Source organism: Mesitornis unicolor, unplaced genomic scaffold, assembly GCF_000695765.1.
Source record: "Mesitornis unicolor isolate BGI_N332 unplaced genomic scaffold, ASM69576v1 scaffold23765, whole genome shotgun sequence".
Lineage (NCBI taxonomy): Eukaryota > Metazoa > Chordata > Aves > Mesitornithiformes > Mesitornithidae > Mesitornis > Mesitornis unicolor.
The window spans coordinates 1-14437 of NW_010185146.1; the positions used below are offsets into that span (position 1 = coordinate 1).

Below are 14437 nucleotides of genomic sequence, written 5' to 3' on the forward strand. Positions count from 1 at the left end.
CAGTTTAGCTGTGAGGATGCTGTGGGATATATAAGTTCAGATATGAGATGTAGGCAGCTCAAGCAGTGACTATGGGGCTGTTCTGTGGCTGCTTCTGCCCTGATCACAGTCCTTGTAGAAAAGTATATTTTTCTTTTTAACAAACCAAAAATTAATTCCCCTTCCATCAAGACCTCAATGAATACTGTCAGGGCCATGTTTAGAAGCACCATGGGGAGAGGACAAATGCTTTGTACCCTTTGGGAACCCTTCTGCTTTGTTTTGACCCTGTGCCTTGTGGCTTATGAAGGCAGAAAGGGGGTGTGGGCTTAGAAGGTGCCTTGCTGCCACAGGGTGAAAGTCCAAAGAGTCTCCTCGTGCCAAAGCCCAGAGAATGTAGTGTTTGCCCCATGTGTTGCTTCTGCTATAAGGGACAGAGCCTGCAGGCTCCCCTTATGCCCCAACAAGCTCTTGGTATGCATTGTGACACTTGGCCCAGGGCAGGAGAGAAGTCCTGGATGCATGGAGTTTGCTTGAAGGTATGGTTTTTGGTACTGGGTGTGATGAGCTGGTGCTTCCCATCCACAGGGAGGCTTATGCCAACTGCACCGTCCTAGAGGCCCGTCCGTGCTATGACGTTGCCCGGCTGATGTTCCTTGATGCAGAGAGGTAACCTCTGGTTTGGGAGAGAAGGCAGGGTGGGCTGATGCTGCAGGCTCCCCCTCAAGTCTGGTGCCACAGAAGCTTTTCTGAGCCACCCTCTTTCTTTCTTTCTGTCTGTCTGTCTGTCTGTCTGTCTTTCTCCTGTTTCAGGAAGAAAGCTGAGCGTGGGCGAATCTACTTCACCAACCTGCAGAGCAAGGAGAACACTCCATCCATGATTAACCCCAAGCCCTGTGGCCACCTGTGCTGCTGCATCATCAGGGGCTGCGAGGAGGTGGGGAGAGAGCTGGAGGTGTTGGGTGGCAAGGCATGTGGGGGCTTGGGTCCCCAGGTCTCTGCTCTGACCCCTGTCCTCCTGCCCAGGTGGAGGCCATTGAGTACTATACCAAGCTGGAGGAGAAGCTCAAAGATGACTATAAGCGGGAGAAGGAGAAGGTGAATGAAAAGCCTCTGGGGATGGCCTTTGTCACCTTCCACAATGAGACCATCACAGCCATGTGAGTGCAAAGGGTCCTGTCCTCCCCAGGAAGATGACCTATCCCAGCTCCTGCCTCAAATCAAAGGAATGCCAGCACTAAGGCATCCCCTTCAGCTTTTCCCTGCCAGCCCTTTGTGTCAGCACCTCCTTTTTTCTCCTCCAGAATCCTCAAAGATTTCAACGCTTGTAAGTGCCAGGGCTGTGCGTGCCGTGGGGAGCCCAGGGCCTCCTCCTGCAGCGAGTCCCTCCATGTCTCCAACTGGACCGTCAGCTATGCCCCTGACCCACAGAACATCTACTGGTAAGCAGCTCTGTGGGGCTCAGCGGGCCCTGCCGATGCGAAAGAGGTGCACCCTCCCCATCTGCTCCTCTGGTAACTGCATGAGTTGTTCTTCTTGAAGCCAGCCTGGCTGAGCTAGAGGTCTGTCCTGGTTTACTGGGACAGAATTTGAGAGCCAGTTTTCTGTTGAGGAAAACTGCGATTTTGTAAGGACTACAACACTATTTCATGGGAACAAAGTTGATAAGACACTCTTAGCTTGTGGCCAGCCTCTGCTATGCAGGTTGCCATAGTGATCAAGGTCGTCTGCACCTGGTTAACTCAAGACTTGCTGAAATTAGAAGGAGCAAAAATCCAGGGTAGATGACCCAGGCTAGCCAACAGATTTGTTCTATACCACAAATGTCACATTCACTATAAGCTGGGAAGTTTGGTGGGGACAGCCCTTTCCTGCTCCTCCTTCTTCCTCCTTCCTCCTCCTTCCCTCTTCCATGGCTGACATCTCGAGAGGGACTTGTTTACCATCCTACCCCTGAGGCCTACTCCCCCACAGTGTTGGCTGAGTATAACTCTTGTGCATTTTATAACAGTTATTAATATTAGTTGTTGATATTATTTTATTAAATATATTTCTATTTCAAACTACGTATCTCCTTTCCTTTTCCCGACACCCCTCTCCAGGTGGGGAGGAGGCATCGGGTGATAGAGCAGCTGTATAAACCACGACAAGGTCTGATCTGACTTGGAGGGGGGAAGCCTTGGGCTGGCACCTCAAGTGCTGTTCATGCAGGCTGGGCCGTGGTGTGCATGTGAGGCCCCAGACCTGCCCTCCTCCCCTATGCAGCCATCCTGATGCCTTCCTTCTGCCTTCCCAGGGAACACCTCTCCATCCGGGGCTTCATCTGGTGGATCCGCTGCCTCGTGATCAATGTGGTCCTCTTCATCCTCCTCTTCTTCCTCACCACCCCTGCTATCATCATCACCACGATGGACAAGTTCAACGTCACCAAGCCTGTGGAGTACCTTAATGTAAGCCCTTTGGAGATGGTCACAGGATGGGGTACCGTGGGAATACCCCAAGGCACAACAGCCACTGCAAGGGAGGGGGTAGGGAGAGAGTTTGTCAGCATTCCCCAGGTCCTGTCAGCCCTATCATGAAGGAGATGCTGGGCCTGGCCAGGTTGCAGTGGCAGCTGTGGTGGCAGGGATTTGGTGTCAGTAAAGGCAGCTGTACCTGTGGCTGGCACAGAAACTGCCCCACTGTGTAACACACGGTCTCTTCTCTGTCTCATTGCAGAACCCCATCATCACCCAGTTCTTCCCCACCCTGCTGCTGTGGTGCTTCTCTGCTCTGCTGCCCACCATAGTGTATTACTCTGCCTTCTTTGAAGCACACTGGACCAGGTAAGGACAGCCAGTACCTGTTCTTATTCATACCAGTGTGCTACCTGGCCATAGACACTTATCACTGACATAAAGCTCCTGGGTGGATCCTTCTGCTTGAACTTGTGTCTTCTACTCCAAGCATGTTGCACCTCTTGAACACCTGAGGTCTGCCATGGACAGCTGTTCTGCCAGTCCTTAGCTGCTGTTGTACAGTGTGGTTGTCTGAGCAGAGCTTGACGTAGGTCTACAAGAAGAAAGCTGGAAGGAGTTGGGACTAGTCACTGTGAGAAATGCTGGTAGCAAGGGAAGCCTTGGTTCAGATGAACAGGTGGGGTGGTGTGCCTGTACCCATGTGTAATTCATAGCTTTTCCAAGGGAAAATCACCTTAGCCGCTATGGCATTTGCCCACAGGGATGGTATTTGAAGTGCAGAGCACTAGAAATGTGCTGCTTGTGAAGCGCATTCCCCACAGGATGTGCAATGTAAGCTTTGTTTTCTGCTCTATGTGGCAAAAACTCGTGGGGAGGACTGCAGGTCAAGAGATGATTGCGGAGAGTAAAGATACAAGGGCTAGGAGGGCCTGTGAGACAAGGAGGGAGGAACTGAGACTTGAGAACAGACACTGAAGGGAAAAAGGGTACGTTCATGTACCAGTAGTGGACAGAGTAGGATTCAAATTGGACACTGGGAAGTGTTTTCTGATGACAAAGAGATGGGAGCACCACTCCTGGGGCTGACAGGACAGTGAAAGGTTAACAGCCTCCTCTCTGCCCTCAGGTCTGGAGAAAACAGGACAACCATGCACAAGTGCTACACCTTCCTCATCTTCATGGTCTTGCTGCTGCCATCGCTGGGCCTGAGCAGGTAGGAGGGGAAAGCAAGTGAAGAAACCTAGAGCACAAAGAGGGCTAAGATGCACCCCTGGTTGTCCTCCTTCACTTACCTTCTTTTTCCTGCTGTGCAAGTGCCCTGGCCGCCATCATTTCATTCTGGTGTGGGGGCTGGGCCAGACCCCATTTGAACCAAAACTGAGTAGGTTGCACTGCTTGACTGGGTTGGGGTAGTTATGTGTAGGCTCTGTTTGGATGTGGGCCCCAAGTCTTCCTGCAGGCGTTGTAGAAATGTCCTGTGGCAAACAGTGGTGCAGCAGCTGCCAGCCATTGGCGCGGGATCCCAGCACAGAGCAGTGGCTGAGCAGGAGAACAGTGTGAGGGAGGAAAAACTAGGGGGTCAGAGTGGGACAGGGTGCCCTTATTGTGGTAGGGAGTTACTTACACATTGTAGGGTGGGAGATCTACACTCTCCCTAAACTCAGGATTTGGGATACAGCCCTTCAGTGACTGAGGCAACTCCTGAGAAATAGATGAGCCCTCTGATAGAGGCAAAAGGATGAGTGACTGCAGCAGTGTTTCTCAGTCAGGTTAAAAGTGTCTTGTTGCATATAACCTTACAACCTGGGGAGGTGAATGCTCTTGGAAGATGTGCATTTTGACCAGATACTGTTCAACAGACCATGCATCCTTCTGAGGACTCAGTTCCCTTGCTATTGCCCCTGGAGCTCTCTAGTCCACCTGTACCTGAGATGCCAGAGGATTAGATGGGTTTTATATTGAAAAAATCAGAATTGAGGAAAATGGGATTTGTTTCTCCTAAGGGTTTTTTCTGTTTGTTTAATCTCTGTGTTGGAGGGTACCTTGTACCTAACCAGTCTCTTCTGTAGAGTCAGTCACCTGTTCCCGGCATGGATGTTGTGCCCAGAGAGGCGAGGAGAATACTTCACTGATGAGATCAGGGCAAAGGGAAAACACTACACATGAGTGGGAAGCTTTACAACTGTTTTTGGATGCTGCACTGATTTCCCAGTGTCTGGTTTACATAATTGTTAGTGACACATCCCAAGAGGGATCAAAGCAGCCTATGGTCAAAGCTTTGGGTCTTCTAGAGCAGCTTCCACTTATTTGCATGTGCATGCCTATCTGTCACAGCTCCTGACTTCCTCTTTTCTTCTTGCCCTCCTCCCCCACAGCTTGGATGTGTTTTTCCGCTGGCTGTTTGACAAAAAATTCCTCGCCGAAGCCGCTGTGCGATTTGAGTAAGTGGAGTTGAGCAGAAGGCCCTTCTTTGGGGGGGTTCTTGTTGGCACCCGAAGGTACTGGGTGCTCCTGGCTGCTACCCCACAAGGGGAAGAGCGCCTCCTGCAGTCTGCTCTCACTGTGCCTACCCAGGTGTGTGTTCCTGCCGGACAACGGGGCCTTCTTCGTCAACTACGTCATCGCCTCTGCCTTCATCGGGAACGCCATGGACCTGCTGCGCATCCCCGGCTTGCTCATGTACATGATACGCCTCTGCCTGGCCCGCTCAGCCGCTGAGCGGAGGAATGTCAAACGAGTATGTAGCAGGGCTGAGGGGGTGGGTTGTGGCCCCCACCTGAGAATGAGAGTGCTGTGATGAGACCCTGATGCAGTTCACCCCATGCTGTACGTACAGCTGGGTGCATTGCACACCCCTGTCGAGCTCCCAGGGTTGTGCTGATGAGTCTCTGCTCCCTCTTGCAGCACCAGGCCTATGAGTTCCAGTTTGGGGCTGCTTACGCCTGGATGATGTGCGTCTTCACTGTGGTCATGACATACAGCATCACCTGCCCCATCATTGTCCCCTTTGGTAAGTGATACTCCTCTGCCTCCCTGCATCAGAAACTGGGGAGAGCTTGATGAGGAGGAGGGGCAGGAAGGGTGGGTTGGGGGAGATATTCCCTGTCAGCCAGAGGCACTGGGAAGGAATCTGATTATCCTCTCTGCTGGCATCCCTCCCCTCTCTCCCAGGGCTCATGTACATGCTGCTTAAGCACCTGGTGGACCGATACAACCTGTATTATGCTTACCTGCCTGCCAAGCTGGACAAGAAGATCCACTCAGGGGCTGTGAACCAAGTGGTGGCAGCCCCCATCCTCTGCCTCTTCTGGCTTCTCTTCTTCTCCACCATGCGTACAGGTGAGTGCTGGGCTGGGATGCCACCCTCTGGTCTCCTGCAGAGCCACTTCCCTCATGGCGCTGTGGGGCTGGCAGCCCCTGGACATGGGGCGTGGTCAAAGTCCCTCTGACACCTCCACTTTGGTTTTCCTTTGCCCCAGGGTTCCTGGCCCCCACCTCCATGTTCACTTTTGTGGTCCTCGTGATCACCATTGTGATCTGCCTGTGTCATGTCTGCTTCGGGCACTTCAAATACCTCAGCGCTCACAACTACAAGGTGAGGCAGAGCTCTGGGTGGGGATGTGGGACCCTTCTCCTTGGGAGCACAGCTCAGCCACAAAACAGCAGGGGCTCTTGGGGGGATGCCAGCCTGGTCCCCAGCAGAGCCTCTCATCCCGGCTTCACAGAGGAGACAGTCCCAGGGCTGTCCTTGCTGCCTGTGGGCTGGTCCTGTGGTGGGACAGCAAATGTGTTGCCACATCAGTCTCTTAGTTTCTCCTTTCCTCTCCAGATTGACCACACAGAGGTGGACGCCATAGAAAACAGGCAGAATGGGAGACCTGCCACCAGTCTGCCGGCTCCCAAATCAGCTGTGAGTCCCTGTCCCTATGTCGGTACCCTGGCACACTCCTTACCCAGGTTTGGGAAGAGGGAGGAAACTCCCTGTCCGAGAACGTCTCTCCTCACCTCTCTGAGGCAGCACCCAGAGCCACCCAGTGTTAGTGGGAGGCAAGTGTTGGGCACTGTGCCCCTCACCTGAGCTGGGTGATAAAGTCAAACCCCACATGCACAACCCTTTCCTGATGCTCCTCAGATGCTGTGCATTTACTTTCTACCTCTTTTTCGGCTGGGGCAGTGAATCCAGCTGGGTCAGTCTCCCTTCTTCTGCATCTTTGCACGCTTGCCCACCAGCAAAGGCTGTCACTCACTGGGCTGGTCCCAGTGCCAATGTAAAGGGGTCAGCATTGGCGTTGCCTTGAAGGCCATGAAAATGCTTTTTGGGGTTTCTCCTGCCCAACTCTGAGATCCTAGAGTCAGTTTTATGAACTGGCAAAAAAGGGAGCATGATCTTCCAGTCCACAAGAGCTCCAAAGAGCTGAGAACCCCATTGCTATCTGAGTCCTGGCTCTCTGGGGGTGCTGTCTGTCCCAGGATGCTGGGGTGTGGCTCATCCACTGCTGTAGGACCAAGCCAACCCTGCTTTAACTCCCTCTCCCAGTACATCCCATGGAGTCTGGACCCTTCCTTGCCCTCACACCATATCCCCCTGCTCAACCTCTTGCATGGCGCCCTGCGTGTTGTGCTCCACTGCCACAAGAAGCCTCCCAAGTTCACATGTGTTTCTGCTCTCTCCCCACCTCTCGCCCACCCTGGCATGTTCCCAGCAGAAGTACATCGCCCAAGTGCTGCAGGACTCCTCGCCAGAGGGTGAAGCAACGGAGTCAGAGGAGCAGGGGTCGCAGGACGAGGAGCTCATCAACGCAGACGGCATGAATGACACGGATTTCCAGTCATGTGAGGACAGCCTGATAGAGAATGAGATCCACCAGTAGGGACCTCGGAGGGCGGGAGGGGAAGGAGGCCCAGCAGCAGGGCAGGCTGTGCGCAGGGAGACCCAGGGAGAGGCACCCAAGGGTGCTGGCCGCTGCCCTCACCTGCCCAACCCCCGGGGCCGCTGCCTTCAGTGAGGGCAGGGGCCCTGCCACAAGCTCTCCATTTCCCTGCCCCTCCGCCCCTGCACCAGCCTGGCAGCTCGGCAGGCATGCTTTTTACTAGCTACCTTCTTTAACGTGTCCCCGGACCCCAAAATCCCAGGGGCTGGGGAGCAGGGGGACTGTGCTCCCCGCGGTGCTGCTCTGGGCCTGCAGGGAGGAGGAAGGCTGCGTGCCTGGTGGGGAAGGGCACAAGGGGAACCTTTGGGGTCTTCTTAGCAGAGCCCTCTGTTCCTCATCCTCCTGGCAAGAAATGGTAGTAATTTATTAGACTTTCAGGAAGGCAATAAAAGAAAAGCTTTAGTCAGTGTATTGGAAGCCCCACCTAGGGAGGGGGGTGACTTTTGTCGCACCTTGTCCCCGTGCTCTTTCTCAACCCCTTGCATGCCAGGAGCCAGGGGTGGTGACAGGGACTTCCCCTCTACCGTGGGCCTGGCCTTGTGGTCAGGGGTGGCATCACCCTGGGAAAGGGGCACGGGTTTGGCATCAGCTGGGCGGCCCCTCACAGGGTGAGGGGCGCTGAGGATGTTCTCAAAGGCAGGAGGAGGTGCAGGCAGCCTCTTCCCCAGATCCTGTCCCCTCCTGCCCCTGAGGCACAGGCAGGGGGTTGCAGCATCATTTTAAGTGGCATTTTTTTTGCACATTTTACTCCCCTTTCAAACAAAAATCAACCTGACCCCTACCTGGTACCGCAACCCCCTTCACTGCCCTGTGTCTGCATGGCAAGGTCAGGTCTGGGCATGGAGGGAGAATTGCTGGGGGGTCTCCTGGGTGCTAGGGAGAGGGGAGGAAAAAGGGTCCTGGACTGCAGACCCTCAGCACCCTCTGGGGTCGGTGCTGCCTGGTTGCGATGGGGCCCTGTGGGCTGCCTTCCCTGCACTGCTGCAAGGTCTTCCCCCAGCTAAGGTGGTCGTAGAGTGAGGAAGTCATGGGAGAGCAGCCCCTGGGAACCCTCTCCATGCCAGCCCACCATCTTCAGGAGCACAAAAGCCTCTTGGGGCTGTTCTGCCTTTCTTCTGGGCATAGGCTCCCCTGGCTTCACCCAGCCTGAGAGAGGGAGGCTGCTCCTCCCCTACCTCTGCCATTGCCCCCTCCCTGGTGATAGCTGTGTTCCAGAGGCAGTGAGGGGACAGGACTCATGGGAGAGGTGGACTGGAGCCCCTGGCATCCCCAGGAAGGTCAGGCCCTGTTTGAAGGGGAGGTTTCTGGTCAGGATCAGTTGCCCTCAATTGCTTCCTCTCTCCCCATGTGTAAAATGTAATGGAAAATAATAAATATCCTTGCTACTGAGCTATATTTATTTCCCTTGACCCCTTGCCACCATCCTGTTTGGTGCTCATTGCAGACCCTCCCACCCTTTGCCTGTCATCTGTGGGTGCTGCTCTGGCTCGCTGGGGCCGTGCCCTCTGGGGTCTGACAGGACTGGTGGAAGGGGACAGTCATTTACTTTTTCAATCACCCATGCTGGCCCTGGAGCTCCAAGCACTTTAACAGACCTGAACAAGTGAAGCATCAGCCCTGCCCAGCTCTGCTCTGGGGAAGGGCAGTCACATCCCATGGCTTTTCTCTCCCTCACCCCCCCATTAGAGGAGGGGAGCCAGAGCCATGGAGCAGGCGGAGGGCTGCTCCAAGGGGGACGTAACTGACGTTCCTGTACACCTCTCTATAGGAATCCCAGGCCTGGAGGAAAGGGGTGATGGAGGGGAAGAGATGTGGGAGGGCAGGCCACCTCAGCTCCCAGGGCTCGGCTGGGGCTGGAGCATGTGTGGGTGCAGAGGGTCACGGTGAGTGTCACCCATCCCCTCCAGGGATGAGCTAGGAAGGAAACGTGTGAGCTGAGAGCTCCTAGGCTGGGGCAGGGGCGGACGTTGATCCTGCTTCCCAGTTCTTGCACCCACTACCCTCCAGTCTGGTCCAGCAGGGGGGTGGGATGCTCCAGTCTCTAGGGATGGCTGTGGCCTGGGACTGCCTCTGCGACTGTTGGGGCTCTGCCTGCAGAGAGCCGTGTGTTCAGAGTGGCACTGTCTGTGTAGAGTTGTGTATAATACCCTGTATATATTTGTGTACAAAAGAAGGAAAAAAAAAAGGATAAAAAGGACCTATTGTTGTTGCGGTTTTTTCTTTGTGGAGTGGGTTGGGGGCTGGGCCCTGGGAGGAGGGGACCCCAGGAGCATGCGTGGTGCTAAGGGAGGAGTGCAAGGCTGTGTGCTCCCCCTGTGTGAGCACAAGCCATGCCCTGCTGCTGGGAACCCAGCTCTCCCAGCCCAAGCGGGTTTTCCCTCTGGCCTGCTGAGGCATCAACACCTGTGCTGCTAAAAGCAGGTGGATGGATGGGGAGCAGTGTGAGGCTGGGATGATTTGGGAATGGTGTGGGAGGGCAGGGGAGCTTTCCTGCTGCGTGGTGGTGCTTGTAGCTCAGCTGTCCCTAAAGCAGGGGGGCAGGCAGCAAGCAACCACCCCCAGGACTGCTCCCCGCTCCCTTTCGGCACAGAGGTGGTTCCCAGGCAGCTGCTGCCCTGGCCCTTATCTGAGCAGACGTAAACTTGTCTACAGCGGCTGTTGCTTGGAGGATGGTGCAACAGAAGTGAGGTGTGGGGCCTCCCAGAGATGGACGGGTGGACCTCCCTTCCCACCTCCCTGTGCTCGGACTCTGTGGCTTCGTGTGCCAGTGGCACAGCGTGAGCAGGGGACAAAAAGCTCTTCTTCCCCTGGCAGCCCCCAGCTAAAGGATTGGGAAAAGGCAACGCTTGTCACAGACAAAGAACTGAAGAATGGTGCCTGCTGCCAAGTCCTTGCAGGCATCACTGCAAAGGGAAGCTTGAGAGAAGGGAACAAGGAAATTGTGCAGGTATTTGACGGAAACTGCTCCCAGGCACAAGGGGCAGGACACGGGACAGCCTGTGTGGCAGGATTAGACAGGAGCTGTCTCATACCCCAGGGGAGTCAGCTGTGAAAGCAGCTTTAAAGGGCACTGAAGGGTAATGAGGCGAGAGATGAGCAAGGGCAGGCACTGTCCTGGGTGGATCTGAGTGCTCAGGGTGGTCAAAACCTGAGAAAAAATTGGCAGGTACCATTTGGGTACTTTGCATTGCAAGTGTGCTTGCTCCTCCTGTGAGGGCATGCTGCTGCCGGCGGCTTGATGCAGAGCTGGCTGGGGACCCCAGCAGGGACTCCCTACTCTTCCAGCCTGGGGGCAGTGGCACAGCTGCCTTCTGGGTGAGGATAAGTTGAAGTCACAACTGCAGCACCCCAAACCAGGGCACCCCAAAGCCTCCTCTGCACCAGTGTGTGCAGAATGAGCTGCCTGTGGCAGGCTCTCCTTGGTGGGGATGGGACAGGGCAGCTCCAGTGGCTTCTGGATGAGACTGGAGTGTTTCTGTGTGACTGCAGTGGCAGGACCATGCTATAGCTGGTCTTGACCATCCCTGTTGCCCTTCCCTCAGGCAAGGGACACAGCTCCTGACCCCATAAGCAACCTGCTTGGCAAGGAGTTTGCCCCCTTGGGGTGGGGTGGATTAGGAAGCAGGTGCTTTGTGAAGCCCTTGGGGTAACAGCTGGATGTCAGCTCCTGCAGGGAGGTGGTGCCAGCAAAGCCTCCCTGGCTGCAGCCAGGCATGAGGGGAGGAGAGGGAGCCCGATGGTTGGTGACACCCCTTGGAATCACCGTCTTTGGCCCTGGCACCATAAGGATGGTGGTGCAGAGCTGCTTCCTGGAGCTGGGGCAGGTGAGATGGGGTGGGCTGTGCTGAACAGGGCTGAGCTGAGCTGGTCACACCAAGCCAAACCATGGTCTGCTGAGCCATGGGGACTATGCTGGGCCATGCTAGACAAAGTCATGTTGCACCACACTGGGCTGCATGATGCAGAGCGGTGAGCCCCGTTGCGGCCATGCCTGCCAGCAACGGCACCACCCGGCATAGCCATGCCATGAGTCACGGAGGACACGCATGGGCACCCTGCTGGAAGCCCCAGAGGGCAGTGGGACCTGCTTGGGATGGGCCCTGTTGGCACTCAGCAGCACAGGGCAGCTGGTGGGGTGGGTGCCGGCCGCCACTGCCAAACTTGCAGGGGTGCTGGGACAGCTGGCAGTGGGGGTGTTGGCTGTGACTGCCTGGGCTTGCAGGGATGCCCAGTCCTGGAGTAGGTGGTGTGAGCACAGGGGAAGAAGAAGGGACCCTATGGTTGGTGACACTCATTGGGACCACCACACTCAACCCTGACACCAGGCAATAGTCTTGAGACGAGGTGCAGCACAGAGCTTCACCCAGCTAAGCTGGGGTGACAGCAGCGTGGGGCAGTGCCGTGTCACCCCCAACCTTTTCCCAGGGGAAAGTCGCTTTCTCTTCTCCTTCCGACCCCGCTTTCCGTGTGCACCGAACCTTTTGCTCGGAGCAAAGGTGGAAGGAGTGCCCCCGGCTGTACCCCGCCATCCCCAAGAGCTGGGAGAAGGTGACAGCAGCCAGGACCACACCAGCAACCCTAGTAACTCCCTCTTGTAGCTTTGAGCGGTCGCTGCGCCTTTAATTCCTCCTCCCACCGTCCTCCCGGCTTCGCTCACACATCCTGCCCGCACAAACCCCACCTTCCCCGGGGCCGGGCCGCGCTGGGCTGGGCTGGAGCAGGGCGGTGGCGGTGGCGGCGGCGGCTTCCGTAAGTCCATCCCCCCCATCCTCATCCTCACCCTTATCCGACCCCCAGCATGGGGAGAGCACTGTGGGGAGCCCCCCGGGCTCCGAGCTGCTCCAGGCTTGCCTATTCCCTACTCCCATCCCCTTTGTATTCGTAGGGATTTTTGCATTAGATAAAGCAGCCGCAGAGCCCCGGAGTCTTCCCAGTCCGGGCGGTGGGGAAACTGGGTACCGATGCGATGCTGAACCCCAGCCAAGGCCGCAGCATGTCGGGGGGATGCGGGAACATAAAGGGGAACCTGTGGGAAAGGAGGATCTTTGGCAGGCAGAGGGCTGGGAGCTGCTTGCGCTGTGGGGACCCTCGGGGCGGCTGTGGCTCCTTGCCCCGAGATGAGGATGTGGCAGGATGCGGCGTTCTGGCTTGACCTAGCTGGTTTTAAAGAGAGTGAGGGAGTCTCTGCTTCTCCCCCATCACTTCAGCCTCCAAGGGCTGCTGACGAACCAGAGATCTGCAGAGATTTTTTTGGCTGGACCTCAGCAATGATGCTGTCCAGGACACATGCTAAGGTGCACCAGGTATCAGGGTCCTGCAGGGACCAGCGTGCCTTTTTGCTTCCACCTGAAGGAACTGGAGGTGTCGCTGATACTGGGAAGTATCATATTGTGGTTGGGTGTTGCCTGGTGTGAAAAACTGCCCTGGAGGCTTGTCTCTGTGGGCCCTTTCCCATGAAGGACCTGCAGTGTCCATCACCATCAGCTTAGGGGGGTGTCAGCACACACATTCCCCCCCCAACATTTCTCAAAGGTTCCCATGTGGTTCCTGTCCCATCCTGAGGTCTGAAGCGTTTTCCCTTGCTCTGCGCTTGCGTGACCTCCGCCTGCCACTCAGCACAAACCTTCCTATTTTGAGCCACAGAGCTAAGAATAACGCACACGGTGCCCGCGTCTCGGTACCACACAGCTATCCATGTCCACCGCCATGTACAGCACCGGTAGGCAGGGTGGGAGAGGGTGCACGGAGCTGGGTAGGGGCTGCAGCCAGGAGGAGCGCCCAGGCCCTCGGCAGTCTGCAGTGTGGGTGCTGGGGAGGTGGTGAGGTGGGAGTTGGAGGCTGTGCAGGAGACTACTTTTGGGATTCCTCCTCCCGCAGCCCCCCCCAGCTCGGACCAGAGGAGCCATCCTGCCAGCTCTGCAGGCAGCGAGTGTCTTGCCACTGGGGGAAGCTACCAGTGTGCTGGCTGCAGAGCAGGAGTCGGAGGGAGGAGGTAGTGGAAAAGGGCTGAGCACCATAGATTTGGGGCCATTGTAAAGGAGAGAAAGGCTGGCGCTGCCTTGGAGAAGGATAGTGACTTTGGAGCATCCCAGGGAAAAGAGTGATGGGAAGGAGGAGATTTTCCTCCTGAAAAGCTTCTGGCTAGGGCAGCCCTTTGGGTTAGCAGCCAGGTTTATGCCCTATGCACATGCCAAGAGCTTGCATCCTTTTCGCTGCTCCCTGCCTTCCCTTTAGCTATCGCAGCACTTCAGGACAAGGAGAGCTGCCACTGTGGAGCCAGGCTTTACCCTGCTCCCCTGAGACGGGGCTCTGGGCAGGCAGCAGGCCAGCGCTAGCATCCTAGCCTGGTATTTGGGTGGATTGCTGGCTCCTTGGTTATTTACCATGCTCTGTTGCCTCGCACAGAGAAACCTCTGGGATATTCAGCACCTGCCCCACCGAGGTGCTGGGGAGAGGGGCATGGTAAGCTGCAAACCCCATGACGAGGGACCCCATAGCCCTGCTGCATGCAGATGACCCTGCTTGCATGGGAGGCTGGACCAGACACCCCCCAGAGGCCCCTGCCAGGGCAGTGCAGTGCGCACGAATTAAACCCCCCAAGAGGAAGGACTATGGGAAGGGTGAGGGACGGGTGCAGTGGGGGGGCTCTGCCCTGCCCCAGTCTCCCGATGCCGTGGTGCCCTGCTGCATCCCACATTCCTTTCCCGGTGCCTCTCAGCAGGCTGCTCCGCTGGCCGCCATCGAGGCTTGAGTCACCCTGGTGTCGCGTGTGTTGGGAAGGGCCGTCCCGCCTCTTCCTTCCCTCGTCCTCCCCGGCCCCATAGATAGAGCTAACTCTGTGCCCCGCTGGGCTCCTCCCTTCCCGGCCCGATTGACTCAGTGCTCAGGCAGCTGGGGCGGCTGGAGAAGGAGAGGGGAAAGGAGGAAGAAAGGGAGAGGGGCCCAGGGTTGAGAGAAGCTGCGGGGCGGTCGCTGACGACGGCTGCGACGAGTGAGGAGGAGCCGGGAAGAGGGCAGGTCCTGGAAAGCTGCGCCGGGGGGAGGGGCTGCGGGGGGGGACAAGCAGCG

At 56.5% G+C, this 14437-nt stretch overlaps 2 protein-coding genes across 2 annotated transcripts in view; both read left to right on the forward strand.

Moving 5' to 3' along the window:
* Positions 1–567: 567 nt before the first annotated feature.
* Positions 568–7309, forward strand: TMEM63B (transmembrane protein 63B; the record flags this gene model as incomplete). The annotated part of the gene is made up of 14 exons (XM_010184740.1): positions 568–648; positions 793–916; positions 1006–1139; positions 1284–1421; positions 2276–2429; positions 2698–2804; positions 3565–3651; positions 4814–4879; positions 5013–5175; positions 5343–5448; positions 5610–5777; positions 5918–6033; positions 6268–6348; positions 7145–7309. Coding segments are annotated over 14 exons (1690 nt in total), but the record flags the coding sequence as incomplete, so codon positions are not given.
* A 4787-nt stretch (positions 7310–12096) lies between these two features.
* LOC104540838 (calpain-1 catalytic subunit) overlaps positions 12097–14437 on the forward strand; it is a gene marked incomplete at its 3' end in the record, with an annotated part of 11724 nt that continues 9383 nt past the window's right edge. Inside the window, exon 1 of the mRNA XM_010184741.1 lies at positions 12097–12118. The remainder of the gene's footprint in view (positions 12119–14437) is intronic.